We start from the raw sequence: 16015 nt of genomic DNA on the forward strand, positions 1-16015 counted from the left end.
TATGGTGTACGGAGTGCGTGGAAGTTTTTGGTATCGTAAGGGAAGGGTAATTATCTATACCCTAACTATGAGTATTTCAATGTTTTTGAATTAGTACATAAACCCTGAGGATGACAAGGTTCTTGTTGAAACCGGTTGGAAAAAGTGTACCAATAAAAAGTGGTTAAAACAAAGTTGTTTTATTTTATAAAGTTTATAAAATGTGCCACAAAGTATCTGCGAAAAACATTAAAGAAAGAATATGTTTTTATTTAAATCTGTGTAGGGAACTGGAGGGATAATCTAGTGTGGGCCAATCAGGAACTTCTCAGCACTTGCTCATTGCTGGAAGGAAACCACGTAAAAGTCCTTAGGAGAAGGCGGACTATTGACTGTCATCAGCAGACGCATTAGCCGTAAAAATAAAATACGGGCATCTATGATGAATGGGTGGAGGACGTTCCTACCTGTGAGTGTAGGCAGAGTGTACGGCCGAGTCGGTGCTGGAGTTGGAGACTATCTTGGTGTGGCGGTTGAGCAGCGGGGAGTTGCTGGGCGTGCTGTGCAGCGAGTAGCCGCTCAGCAGCTTGTCCGTCAGCAGGGGCGGCAGCTCCGGCTTTATGTCTGGAACACACGCACACACCCACGCAATTACTATCAGGTATATTATTTATTGATCTAGCTTTAACTTGTATAATACCACTTAAAGAGTTTTATTTCATTACACACACTAGTTTCCAAAACTAACAGATGTTTTCATCTATGGATGAAAACATCTGTTAGGCTTTGAAACTAGTTGTGTGTAATGAAAAAAACTCATTGAGTGGTATTATATTAAGTCTTCTTCTTCTTCTTCTTCTTATTATAGGCCTTACGGCCTGTTTTTAAGAGGGATTAGCCTCCTGCGACGTCGATTCCCAGCTATCGGCCCATCTCTTTGGTGGTCTGCCCGGGAGTCGTCTACCATGGGGTTGGCCGTACAATGCGATGTGGGGGAGTCTGGATGGTTCCATTCTCCTCACATGCGCATACCATTGTCATCTTCGTTGCCTTCCCCACCTAACTACATCTTCGATCTTGCATATTTCCTTGATCTTGGCATTTCTCAATCTATCTCGAAGACTCTTGCCTGTTATGCTTCTCAGAGTCTTCATTTCTGACACTCTAAGCGCGTTTTTTGTGGCAGCGGTGTCTGCTGTCGTGATGGGTCGGACACAAGTTTTGTGTATCTTGATCGTGTTTAATTTTTTTTTTAATTAAACACTTAATTATATTAAGTGTTTAATTTAAAAAAAATACTATCAGTTGAACGCGGTAAATGCAGGGCTTTTCCACATCATTGTCACGTCATTCTTTCTTTGCGATCTAATATCGCTTGTGTCAAATTACATTTATTCAACACACTTCACTTTGAGTATATTTATTAAAAATAATTACAAGAGTTTATTAAAATTTAATTAATTTTCTAGACATTTCTACTTTCTTCTTCTAACTCTTATTTGCACCCAATGGTGCATAGGGCACTTCATCATATAAAAGCAGTGTTATCTTGATCATTAAAACATGAAGGAAAGGTGATTAGCCCTCCACTTCAGGTACCAGTCGAGGGTAATATTGAATAAATATTACAGTGAAAAAATCACTTATATTTATTTGACCCCCTCGCCTGGGAATCAAACTTGGGACCTCCAGTACAGTAGCCGAGCGTGTTGACTATTACACTATGAAGGCTTTTTTAGTGTTTTTTTTTCTTATAAAAGGAGAAACATTTGTGTTTTTATTATTTACAGAAATATTTCAATTTCATACTATTCCTGTGAGCCTGAGCGGCTCATTATTAGAAATAGGTATCAAATTGTGGTAGAGCGAGTTCACAGGACCACAACCCGACACATGTATATAATTGTCAATATAAGGAAAGTTACCAGGTATGACGGTACTTTGCACCAGCTGCTCCCTCATGCAGGCGAAGGCGTGCGCGGTGGCCATCTTGTTGGACAGGGACTGGGGGATGATGTTCACGGGCACGTTCTTGATGGCCTGCTCGCCGCTGCTGGGCGGCGCGTCTACCAGCTCGCTGGACAGCACCGACATCTGCAATTCAATTTCAGCCATCGTACACTCAAGGTCAATATAATTAGAGATAAACAAAAGCGAAACTTAATTTAACTATGTATAATAAAAGTTAAATAGTTAATTAAATCAGTTATAGCGAATAAAAACCTATGAGCGAAAGCTAAACTGGCAGTGCACAACGGAGTCCTGGTTCCGACCCTAATGTGTGGAAGTGAAACAAGGAGTTGGCAAAAGAAGGATGAAATTAGACTGAATGCAGTCGAAATGCAATTTGTCAGAAGAATGTGCGACAAAATGATGTATGATAGATGTTCGAATAGTGAAATAAGGAAGGAATGTTAAGCCGAGACAAGCATTATCGATAAAATTAAGAAAGGTGTGTTGAGATGGTTTGGACATGTAGAACAAATGAGTGGGGAAAGAACGGTAAAACAAATTTACGAAGCGAATGTAGTTGGAAAAAGGAGCAGGGGAAGACCGAGAAAAACTTGGCACGATCAAGTATGCCAAATACTTGAAAGTGGTCTGGTTAGGAGTCGAAACAATCGGCGGGTATGTATGAGGAGATGCATGAACGTGGAAGAGGCGAAGAATGTTTGCATGGACAGAGTGGTGTGGCGTTCTATTCTCTCTGCCTAACCCTGCGGCGAAGCGGCGTGATGGTTAGTTAAAACTTAACTGATCATCAATATCATACTCCGGTTGAAACATATTACATATTACTGTGGAAGAGGAGAATTGCGAATGGTTGGGTACCCTGTTCATGCTGTGGCTCCGCTGGTGCTGCTGCAGGGTGGGGCGGTGGAACTTGAGGTTGAGGGCGTCCTGGTCGTGCAGGCTCTGGAAGGACACGGAGCTCTGCCGGCTGGACGGGCCCAGCGTGCCCTCGCTGTCCCGCGGACTGAAATCAACACAAACTAATTCTTACATCAATGATTAAAGAAAACACTTGTTTTTTACCACTTGAGTTTTATTATAGACTACATGTTTCAGAAGTTAAACTTCCATCATTCAGGTCTGTATAATAACTAAAATATAAAATATAAAATTGTTCCATAAATAAGGAGAGGGGAAAGTAAGGGGAAGGGGTTAGTCAAGGGATGGAGTTTAATCATTGTAACATGTCTTACCACAAAGTTAATGCCGAAACAATAAATAAAATTCTTACATCCATGTCAAAAATACCATGAAATAAAATTTTACTATTTCAGCATGTCTTATCACTGCTGAATGCGTAAGACGGGTCGACAGCACATTCGGTACCATCCCAAGGCAGAGCGAAGCCAGCTGGTCCAATAAAAAATTAGAGACAGAGACAGGAAGTCCCAGAGACATTATTTATTTCATTGTGATTCATCATACGGTAAAAATACATTTCTAAATTTGAACCACAATAATTTGAATTTTGACATGGTTTGAGTTTCAAAATAAAATGGCAAAAAACCCGTGTTAAAAAATCAATTGATTTAAAGTTACCATATCATTTACAGCTTTCATTATTTACTTTAAAAAAAATGTTCTTTCTATTTTTATTTTTATTTTTTTTTAATTTTATTGGAAGGAAGAACAACAGTTACAATATATGATAAATCAGAATACAAAAAATAAAATCATGAGTACCAATTACAGTTCTTCACACCTATGCATAAGAAAAGTCTATATATAAGAAGAGACATGAGACAAGGATGGGGTAAAGAGAAAAGGAGACAGTAATAGGAAAAGAAGAAAAGGAAAGGACAGGGAATAGAATTACCTTTTTAGGTTTATAAGATTTCGAACAGTTTAGCTTTTTAAATAATGATATCAATATAAGGTATTTTTGTTCATGTTCATCATCGTGAAGTCTATTGAAAAAAATAAACATGATTAAATTAGAATCATCAATTGAAAAATTGGCATTAAAATTAGAGTTCAAATATGCAGATGACTGATGATTTTTAAGCACATTTCAGATGGGTATTGTTTACTTACGCCTGTGGCCCGCTAGTGAATACGTGGGGGTTGTTTGTTTACCTCTGCGAGTAGGAGTTGTCGTGCTGGCGGTCGTGCTGGCCCGAGTCCACCAGCATCTCCGAGTCGGAGAGCTCGCCCTCCCAGGACATGGGGCGCTCGCGGCCCTCCGCGGGCGACGGCTCGCGCGCCACCTCCTTCATCGGCGTCATCGAGCTGGACGATGGCCGCTTCTTCTTCGTCCTCATGTTCACCTGCTAGTTTATCCAATCAACATTTTATTAAAATATGAATTGATAAAGATGACCGACTCTTGGGATGAAAGTCAACACATAAAACAACAAAAAAAACATAGTCAACAAGGGGCTACCCAGAATAAGTAAAGTTATTTTTATATATATATTAATTATTTTTTAAACAATTTAAACCTTGTAACTTATCCTGAAGTGAGTGTATGCATACAAAACTGTGTATGGGAAGTGAACATTTTAAATTTAATTTTCAATTGGTCTGGGTGTTTGTGATGTATTTTTCACATTTAAATTCCCTATCCTTACTATCCTACCAGCAGACAACCAGTATTTAAAAAGCTGAGGCTTTGCGGGTTATTCCTTTAAAAAAAAATTTTTTTTTCACCGGAATCAAATCCGCAAAGGCCCATTTTTTTGTTGCCAGTATGTGGTGTTGGCATATCCGGTATAATTTTAGCATTTTTAAAATTGCTATTTTGTCAGCATCTCGTGATTGTTGGCAATAAATCGAACGCAGTGAAGGTGTTAATAAAATATAAATTAAAACACTTGTTTTTTACCACTTGCGTTATATTTATTTTTATTTTAACGACTTGTTTCGGAAGCTACAGGTGGTTCCATCTTCGGGTCTAAATATAAACTCAATATGGAAGCATCTGTAGCTTCCGAAACTAGTCGTTAAAATAAAAATAAATATATATTATTTTGAGAAATAAAAAGACTTTGTATTTTGATCCACTCACATTTTTATTAACCAACTAGTTTCGGCAACAACCTGTTGCCCTCTTCAGGGTTTAATTTATGACTGACCCTGAAGACTAAACCCTGAAGAGGGCAACAGGTTGTTGCCGAAACTAGTTGGTTAGTAAAAATGTGAGTGGATCAAAAAACAAAGTCTTTTTATTTCTCAAAATAATATTTCAATATGATCCACAAAGTTAATGCTTTCAATATTCAAAACAAAATAAATATAACACAAGTGGTAAAAAACGAGTGTTTTAATTTAAATATCATCATGTCTCACCACAAAGTGAATGCCGAAATAATAAGGTGTTAATATACGAGAAGTATGATGATGAAGCGTGAATGCCAAAACAATAATGTGTTAATATACTAGAAGTATGATGATGAAGCGTGAATGCCAAAACAATAATGTGTTAATATACTAGAAGTATGATGATGAAGCGTGAATGCCAAAACAATAATGTGTTAATATACTAGAAGTATGATGATGAAGCTACCTGGTAATGATGCTGCGTGAAGTCTATGCTGGAGACTTCAGCGTCGTTGGAGTCTTCGTCCAGAGGGCGCTCCTGCGAGGGCACGCTGATCCTCACCCCCTGGGAGCTGTACGAGAACTGGCCTGGAAAATATACAAAACTTAATGTTGACAAACTCCTAACACACTGCAACAATAATTTTTAAACAATTACTTAAGTCGAATACTGCAATTTATCGTTCCGAACATTTTTAATTTGTTGCCGACGGATGTTAGAGGTCAAAATAAAATATGGAACAAAGGCAAAATAAAGGAATGGGCGAATGATCAAGAGTTAATTTTATGAAATTTGTAAAATGTTTATATTCATAATTTTTCTCTCTTTTTTGTGTGTATTTATATTTTTTTGGTTAAAATATTGTTGAAAACAATAAGAAAATTTATTCAAAAAGAACTCCATCGATAAGACACACAAGGAGGCTTGGTGCGTCTCTGCAAAAAAATTGTTCTAAATATGTTTAAAATTGTGATTTAAAGAAATGTACCATAGAACGGGGCTACTTGAACTTTGAGTGTTAAAAAAAAATAAAATCTGTATTTGGTCTACAATAATGAATGTATCGTGACAATAAGTGTCACCTGTCAGGGAAACAATGAATCATGTCGATACATTCATTATTGTTGACCAAATACAGATCTAAGTATTTTTTTGTACTGGGCTCAAGTAACACATCAAAGTTCAAGTAGACCCGTTCTGCGGTGTATAATTTATGTTAATAGTAAAAAAATAAAATAAAATAAATTAATAAATGGATAATGGAGGTGACAACAGCGAGCCAAATGGATAGGCCATAATATACGACACCCAGGCCTGCTGATAACGATTGCGGAAGGCATGTGCGAAGATACCCTTATGATGCTTACTACGTATAAATAAAATAACACAACATCAAAACAAGAAATGTCAGTAAAAAACTTGATACATTTTGTAATACTTATTTATAAAACTATATGAAAAAAAAATGTTTATAACTTGCAATCAAATCCCCAAAGGTGAGACCCAGAAACAAATTAATAAGGCTGCAGTTATATCCGGATGCCTCAGAAACTCGGTGTGGAGGAACAAACCCATGAGAATAGAAAGTAACATGAAAATATACAAGACATGTGTTCGACCGATGCCCACTTATGGGATTGAGGCAAGAGCAGATACTTCTGGAACAAAATCTCGACTTCGAACTTCCAAAATACGACACGGCCAAAGGATACCATCTATTTCAAATTTACCCACTTCCATTATCCATTTATGAATAAAAAAAAAATAAAAAAAAAACCTTATCCGCACCCCAATGGTGCATAGGGCACTGTGTCATATTAACGCAGTGTTATCTTGATCGTTTACATATGAAGGAAAGGTGATCAGCCCTCCGCTTCAGGTACCAGTCCATGGTAATATTGAATTAATATTACAGTGAAAAAATCACTTATATTTATTTTACCCCCCTTGGGAATCGAACCCAGGACCTCCAGAACGGTAGCCGAGCGTGCTGACCATTACACTACGGAGGCGAACGAATTTATGAATAGCTCATTTATATTTAGTTTCCATTTTTAATGACTATGGATAATACAACTTCGTTGCATAATAATCAAAGTTTTTTTGACGAAAAGAGGTATGTGTTAAGAATGTGTGTTAAGTACGAGGTATGAGGTAAGAAGTAATAGATTCAATATCTTATATCAATCAAGATTTGTCACATTGTTCATTTATTTGTCTTATTTGTCTTGTCATATTTTCTAAATAGTTAATAATAATCATAAATTTGGGTAACTTATATATCGCCATTTTCGTATAATACTACCTCAAGGGCGCTTCACTGCTAATGAATTGGGGAAAATATTATGGTGGTTCAATCAACTTCAAAACCCTTATCCTCAAACGATGGTGTATAGGGCACTGCGTCATATAAACGCAGTATTATCTTGATCTTTTACACGTGAAGGAAAGGTGATCAGCCCTCCACTTCAGGTACCAGTCCAGGGTAATATTGAACAAATATTAGAGTGAAAAAATCACTGATATTTATTTGAGCCCCCCTGGAAATCGAACCCGGGACATCCAGTCAGTGGCGTGCACAGAGATTTAATTAGGGTGGGCAGCAGAGAGAGAGGTAGGTAGTAAGGTAAGCTAGGTACTACTTACTACGGTAGGTAGTAAGGTAAGTTGGTACTACTTACTACGGTAGGTAGTAAGGTAAGTTGGTACTACTTAGTAAGGTAGTGTAGGTGCTGGTTACAATTTTATATGTCACGCGGGTAAGTTAGGATAGGCACTGCTCTTATGCTAACATGGAAGGCACGCCCCTGCCTCTAGCACGGTAGCTAAACACGCTAACCTTTACACCACGGAGGCGGACCAATTCACAGGACAATTCTATGTAACTAACTAACTAACTAACCATCACGCCGCTTCTCCGCAGGGGTAGGCAGAGAGAATATAATGCCACACCACTCTGTCTTTGCAAACATTCTTCGCCTCTTCCACGTTCATGCATCTCCTCATACATACCCGCCGATTGTTACGACTCCTAATCTGACCACTTTCAAGTATTTGGCATCTCTGCTCCTTTTTCCACTTACATTCGCCTCATAAATTTGTTTTACCGTTCTTTCCTCACTCATTCGTTCTACATGTCCAAACCATCTCACACTTTTCTTAATTTTATCGATAATGCTTATCTCAGCTTTGCATTCCTTCCTTATTTCACTATTCGAACATCTATTATGCATGGTTTTGTCGCACATTCTTCTGAGAGATCGCATTTCGACTCCATTCAGTCTACTTTCATCCTTCTTTTGCTAACTCCATGTTTCACTTCCATACATTAGAGTTGGAACCAGGACTCCGTTGTGCACTGCCAGTTTAGCTTCCGCTGAAAGGTTTTTATTTGCTATAACTGATTTCAGTGCACCATTCACTTTGTTCCCAGCATTCATTCTCCTTTCTATGTCTTTATCAATCTTTCCATCCCTAGAAAACATACTACCCGAATATACGAATTCATCCACCTGTTCCGAAATCTCTCCGTATACCAATATTTCACATTCAGATCTAATTCTTCTCATTCAAAAACCATAATATTGGATTTGCTAACATTCATCAATAAATCACGTTCCTTGCACACATTATACACTTGTGTCACCAACGCCTGCAGGTCTTTTCTGCTATCGGCAAGAAGAACAGCATTGTCAGCATACAAAAGGCAACAGACAGTCAAATTATTCATTCAATTCTATGTACATCACCATAAAGTGCTTTATATCGATGGCCCCTACATAAAGAACTCTATCTGCAAATCTGTTACTTTACTAAACTAGTATTATACATTAAAAAACATGATAAAATAATGTATTAAATAGTTTTAAAACTTTATGCTTTGTCAAAATTAAGTAGTTAGCGTTTTAGGAGTTCATTTCATTTCGAAAATTCGATGTAGATGGCGTTTTATACGCTTGAAAACTAAGGGTATTTTATTTTATATATTTTTTTAGTTTATTTATATTTGTAGATAACGGTCAGTTGATAACGTACACCACATATCTCAAAATTGACAAAAATATAGTTAGAGCACTTTACGTAGGGCACGTCGATATGGTTGTGATGATTTTGTCTGTGTGACGAACTCACCGTTAGTTAGCTGGGAGTCAGACATGTTGATGGGCGTCACGGACACGTTTCTGGCAGCCGGTTCCACCTTCACTCCGAGCTCGCTGAGGGGTGAGCCGGCCGCAGTGCTCGCCATATCTACCCGCGCCGAGGTCTAGCCCTTTCTCCGCCACTTGAACAAGGTGCCAGGGTACATTTTCACACACCGAAACCGTTCAGACGCGCTCGCATTCACAAAATGCCCATCGTCACGAGTCAAACGCATTAATCACTATGGTAATTTGTATATATACACTCAAAAAGACATCTCAAAATATATTAATTATAATTATTTGTTAACTTTAATTGATGGCAGTACGATTTTTATTTTTACAAAAGTATCAAACAACTTTGAATTGTCTTAGAATAATCGGTTTTATATTGCTAAATTTTTTATTTATATTTTTATTTTACGTATAAAAATACAAAATAACAGTTAATTTTACACCATTGTGCGTAGGTTCACTGGTTTTATCATAATTTCATTACAGAATAGGAAATTGACACGACTTATGCACTACCTATTCTTAAGATAAATATCTCGGAAAATATATTTCAGTCAATCGATTTCTGGCAACATTAACACACTGAACACGTATAACGTCATATTATAATAGGCGTCGCGGTAAATTTACATTTAAGAACACGAAAATATCAAAAATTTATGTATCGTAAGAAAACAAGATGGCGCCGCGCTTTTCGCGAGAAAACGAAAATTCGAACGTTCCCGCCCGGAATCAGCTGTCGCGATAGCGCGCGGTGTTGCCAGCATGGAGCGGTAGGGACGGGCCGGTGTCGGCGGCCGGGGGTAAGAATGTCGCTAAACACTGCGCCCCCCCGGCGTCTCTGCCGCCCTGGTGGCGTGTGCTGGCTGACGAGGTGCTCTCCTCCCTCTGGCGCGGTCCTGCAGAGGTATCCTTCGGTGGTCCCGCCGAGACGCCGTGCATTTTGGCCACACTGCAATCGAAAGGAAAATGAAATCAGTCAGGGTTGCCATAATTCAAAAACGAACCAAAAAGTACCTAGTAAACCTATTTAAAAAATAGAATTGCGCGCTATTTCAAAATTCCATGGATCAGAGCTCAAAACATGACCATAATACCTGCTTAGTAAGGCGATTGATATCGGATTTATTTCGTACAATTTTAACCGAGCATGAGCGTTAGATTAATTCAGACAGTAGTCGTCGCGTCGTTTCGGTAGTGATTGATCAACGAACTAGAAACTGAGGCTTATAAACTATTAAAATTTTTGTTGACGTACATCATGCGTCAACAAAAATTTAAATAGTTTACAATTCGTCGGCAGTTCTCGTCAGAACTTCGTGACGCGGATCTGACTTGGGAGGATGTAAAGGAGCTAGCAGCCGACAGGAAAGCCCGGAGACAGTTTGTGGACTCCATATGCTTCATTAGGGAACGATTTTTTTTTAAACATGATACGTATAAATAAATTATTACAATATAAATATAAATCACTTTTACATTCAATTGATAAATAACAGTACAGTAGCAATGAATGTTTTATTTTTAAATTATTATCATCTGAAGAAAAATATATGTATACATACATCGCTCACTCCTTTCAACAACGTCATTTATCAAAAATCGCCAATTTTCAGTTGTGCGTGTTTTTGGAATGCTCTGATAATGTACTATATCCCAGCAAAAGCGGCATATTTTAAACCTAATATTTATCCGCTATAGGGCAGAAAGTGTTGTTTTTGCATTTTGGAGAAAAGGTATTATTTAATTATTTTTTGTAAATAAACAAAATATTTTTCAAATGGAGAAAAAACATTCAGGTTTTACCTAAAAAGATCTGTTGCACAGTAAAAAGTTCAATAAGTGGCTTGATATTTATTTTTAATACATTTTATTATATTTTTAAACTTTAAAAACGATCTACTGAAAAATTAAGTTTTTTGATATAAGACGTTGTTGAAAGGAGTGAGCGACTTATAAAAATGAAACAATGTGAAAATTTGTTCAATAAAGATGAGTGCAAAAATTGATAATAATTTGTTATTGTTATTACTATTTTAGTCGGGTTTCAATAATAAATAATAAGTGATCACTTTACACACGTGTAACATTCACCAATTCTACCCATTATTGACAACCACACTACTCAAATTCTTAAAATAAAATAATAAAATATAATAAAATAAAATATAATATGTAAAGTGATCACTTAAACCAGCCTATGACGGTCGTCGCCCAGACTTCCATAATAATATTCAATAAACATAAAAATTTTCCTTCCATTTCAAAAAATATATATATTTATTTATGAATGGCGTTGTAGCATCACGCAGTTCAAGAGAACGAAAGAGCATGACGGTGCAAAAAAACAGAGATAAAAAATGTTCATAAGTATATGCAATTTTTGCACATAAATAAAATAACCATTTCAGATAAGAGCTATGCGTGCATTCGTTGATCTTAACACATTAACTACCGATTAGTCGGCTTTTCGCTGCCAACCGTAAACGACCAAGCACCGATTGAGCGCTTGCACTACACGGAATTTTACCGTCCAGCAGTCCGGTTTTTAATGATAAAAGCGACCAAGAAAGTTTAGCGTGATCGAATGTACGCGCACCGTGATCACGCACCGATCGATTTTTTTAAAAATTATTTTTAGGACGTTTCGTGATAATTTTGAACACTTTATTTACCAACGAATTTTCCAAGACTTACCTTAAAAACTATACGAACTGGTAGTGATAAAGAAGCGGTTAGCTTCGAAACCGTTAGACATTATAATTAAGTTATAATAAAATATTTATAGTTATTTTAAAACAAAGTTATATTTTAATTATAAAATGGAAAATCACAAAATTAGTGCTTCAAATATAAATTATAAAAATCACATTAATCAAACGATTGGTAAATAAATTATGGATATTTGAAAAAATGCGCATTTTTTTGCTATTACTACCAATTTGTTTAGTTTTTAAGGTAAGTCTTGGAAAATTCGTTGGTAAATAAAGTGTTCAAAATTAGCACGATACGTCCTAAAATTAAAAAAAAAAATTCACGAAAGCAAATTGATGTATTAAAAAAATACGAAACATTAGATTACGTTGAACCAAATTAGAGTCCACCTCCGTCGTGTAATGGTTATCGTGTTTCACCCCCCCCCCAGAAGGGAGGGGGTGAAAATGCAGATTACTGATTTTACACTGAAATATTTATTTCATATTAACCTGGACTGGTCCCTGAAGCGCAGGAGTGATCACCTTGCCTTCGCATAAGTAACGATCAAGATAACACTGCGCCAAAACGATGCAATGCCCTATGCACCGTTGGGTGAGGATAAAGGGTTAATAGTTGTAATGATGAAATTGAAAAAAACTGGCTTGTTTATTTTATTAACTCCGCCGGGAATCGAACCTTAGACCTCAAGGACAGTACTCAAAAGCGTCAACCACTGCAGCACGAAGTGCGCTATTATTATTATTATAACCTTCGAACGGTTTGGTAACAAATCAACCACCCGGTCCATTTTTACGTCACGATTCGTGAGCAGTGTGATCGCCAGTTTAGAGAGCACGTCCGCTTCCGCCGCGGGCCGGATGCGCGCCACCCCTGACGGCCGTCCGTTCGGGCGCGGTGACGTCACCCGAGGATGAGTCTCGGCGCGCCCGTCCGCGGCCTAGGCAAGGTCGCCAGGGGGGACCAACTCGGGCCGGCGCGCCGACAACCAAACGAAGACTAATGAAGAAGGCGAATTTGAAACCAGATGCCATAACAGTAGAACGAAAAAAACAATAATAAATGCAAATATCATCACTGTATAAACCCAAAAATAAATGTTAATATCATCACTGTATAATTCATTCGAACCCTTATCCGCATCCCAATGGTGCATAGAGCACTGCATCATACAAACGCAGTGTTATCTTGATCGTTAACACACGAAGGAAAGGTGATCAGCCCTTCGCTTCAGGTACCTGTCCAGGGTTTTATTGAATAAATATTAGAGTGATAAAATCACTAAATTTGACTTCCCCCTGGGAATCGAACCCGAAACCTCCAGAACGGTAGCCGAGCGTGCTGACCATTACACTATGAAGGCTTTTTTAAGTGTTTTTTTTTCTTGGATTTTTTTCTCATAAAAAAGAAATATTTGTGTTTTTATTATTTACACAAATATTTCAATTTCATACTATTTCTGTGAGCCTGAGCGGCTCTTTATTAGAAATGGGTATCAAATTGTGGTAGAGTGGGTTCGAACCGAGAAACTTTGAGTCCCCGACACTAACCACGGGACCACAATCCGATCTCTTCCACCAATGGTTAGAAATAGTGAGAATGAGATGATCTTTAGGAAAGTAACTAAAAACACATTTGTTTGCTAAATCATTTCCACCATAATATTTTCCCCAATTCATCCATAGTGAAGCGCCCTTGAGGTAGTATTTTACGAAAATGGCGCTATATAAGTTATCCAAATTTATTATTATTATTACTATCGTAATACACTCGTATTGGGCTCCCCTGGAGTGACCTACGCTTCAATTGAACGTTTTTATACATTTATTTGCAGATAACAAACTATGTGGGTGGGCAATACGCAATAAATATTATGAAAATATGAATCCTCGATAATGTATACAAAGTATACATTATCGATTTCGGGTAAACTTTGTATTTTTACGAGAATTTTTCACTAAATTATGTTGCAAGAAATGCAATTAGGAAATTGATTACGATCCCAGACAAGGATCCAAAATGAATGAACGGAACAAATCGGCTGTCCAAATTTAAAACACAGTAAGGGACATTTTTTTGTAGTACGTTTTTTTTTGCATTTTTGGACTAAGTAGATTTTACCTAGTCCAAAAATGCAAAAAAAAACGTACTACGAAAAAGATGTCCCTTACTGTGTTTTAAATTTGGACAGCCGAAATACTTAACGGAAAGATATTTGATTAATTATATTTTTCCTTTAAACATGCTTCTTACCCTTATGTTTTTTTTATATGCCTATTTACTGTAGCTTTTATTGCTTTATATTTTACATTTTGTAACCTTAATCGTCGGGATTACTCGCCGGGAATATTATGTAATATACATATTGCTCACTCCTTTCAACAACGTCATTTATCAAAAAACTTGATTTTTCAGGAGATCGTTTTTAAAGTTTAAGAATATAATGAAATGTATTAAAAATAAATATCAAGCCACTTATTGAACTTTTTACTGTGCAACAGATCTTTTTAGGTAAAACCTGAATGTTTTTTCTTCATTTGAAAAATATTTAGTATATTAAAAAAAAAAAAAAAAACATTTTCTTCAAAATGCAAAAACAACACTCTCTGCCCTGTAGCGGGTAAATATTAAGTTAAAAAAGGCCGCTTTTGCTGGGATATAGTACATTTTCTGGGCATTCCGAAAACATGCACAACTGAAAATTGACGATTTTTTTATATATGACGTTGTTGAAAGGAGTGAGCGATATGTGGCTTATGTATGTAATATGTTTAAATAAATAAAATATGTATTTTATTATCATGTTCTCCTTAGTACAATAATTTGTACTATTATTATTATTTACTAGCTGTGTCCAGTCACGCGTCGCTGCGACTCAGTCAGGTCAAATGGAAAGAAAGAAAATATAAAGCACTAATTTCTGAACACGATAATTGTGAAGCAATGAGAATATAAAAATCTATAAAATAACAATATTATATAATCGAAAACAAGTGCTAAGTAACCTGTCAACATAAAACATAGATAACTAAGTTTTCACATGTCCAAACCATCTCAACACACCTTTCTTAATTTTATCGATAATGCTTATCTCAGCTTTGCATTCCTTCCTTATTTCACTATTCGCACATCTATCATACATCGTTTTGTCGCACATTCTTCTGAGAGATCGCATTTCGACTGCATTCAGTCTACTTTCATCCTTCTTTTGCCAACTCCATGTTTCACTTCCATACATTAGAATGAGTGACGAAAGAACGGTAAAACAAATTTATGAGGCGAATGTTAGTGGGAAAAGAAGCAGAGGAAGACCGAGAAAAACATTGCACGATCAGGTATGCCAAATACTTGAAAGTGGTCAGGTTAGGAGTCGTAACAATCGGCGGGTATGTATGAGGAGATGCATGAACGTGGAAGAGGCGAAAAATGTTTGCAAGGACAGAGTGGTGTGGCGCTCTATTCTCTCTGCCTACCCCTGCGGGGAAGCGGCGTGATGGTTAGTTAGTTAGTTAGTTTTTACTAAGTTTTCGTAAAATCCTCAGTGATCAATATTTTATGAACGCAGAATTACATTTTGCAAACAATTGTGTTGAAACCAAAGATGTTAATAAAAAAATGAACAAAATCAACGCGGGGTCACGCAACGAACCGGATGGAAAAGGAAAAATTATGTAAGTACATGGGTTTTCATTATTATTTATTTTTAGGCAGTGTACCATCAATTGTTTATACTCAAGAGAATCGCGCTCACAGGCTTTATCCAAGTGACACAAGCTAGTAGACTACGGGTATTCAACCCTGAGTGCCCTAGTCAATGCTGCTTTTCTACTTTCACTACCTACTACTACAAATATATCCTCTTTTCCGTGTGGCGTAGTGTTCTTGACCCTGAGTTTCGTCATCAGTATTTCTTCAAATACATTTTACGCCAGTTTTAATATTATAAGGTGTTGTCCTAATACAACGTGAGTACGCGACCATCGTAAGGTCTCGCGATGATTTTATTCATTTACGGCATTCTACAGATCATTTTTAAAGAAGTCGTCCAGAACACTGAGGAATTGATGGTTTTGAGACGAATGCGTGAATGCATCCTTGAATTTTTGCCAATTTT

General features: G+C 37.0%; 1 protein-coding gene across 1 annotated transcript in view; it reads right to left on the reverse strand.

Annotated features, from left to right (window-relative positions):
• Hr39 (Nuclear hormone receptor FTZ-F1 beta) overlaps window positions 1–16015 on the reverse strand; it is a 45033-nt gene that overhangs the window by 13185 nt on the left and 15833 nt on the right. The window contains exons 2-7 of the mRNA XM_088277569.1: window positions 9164–10138; window positions 5498–5619; window positions 4069–4262; window positions 2812–2956; window positions 1905–2073; window positions 447–603 (exon numbers count right to left, since the gene is read on the reverse strand). Of these exons, the coding sequence (XP_088133695.1) occupies window positions 447–603; window positions 1905–2073; window positions 2812–2956; window positions 4069–4262; window positions 5498–5619; window positions 9164–9278 (902 nt within the window). The 5' untranslated portion in view covers window positions 9279–10138. The remainder of the gene's footprint in view (window positions 1–446; window positions 604–1904; window positions 2074–2811; window positions 2957–4068; window positions 4263–5497; window positions 5620–9163; window positions 10139–16015) is intronic.

Source organism: Brachycentrus maculatus, unplaced genomic scaffold, assembly GCF_059751285.1.
Source record: "Brachycentrus maculatus isolate JH-2025_06_01 unplaced genomic scaffold, ASM5975128v1 h1tg000046l, whole genome shotgun sequence".
NCBI classification, from domain to species: Eukaryota; Metazoa; Arthropoda; class Insecta; order Trichoptera; family Brachycentridae; genus Brachycentrus; species Brachycentrus maculatus.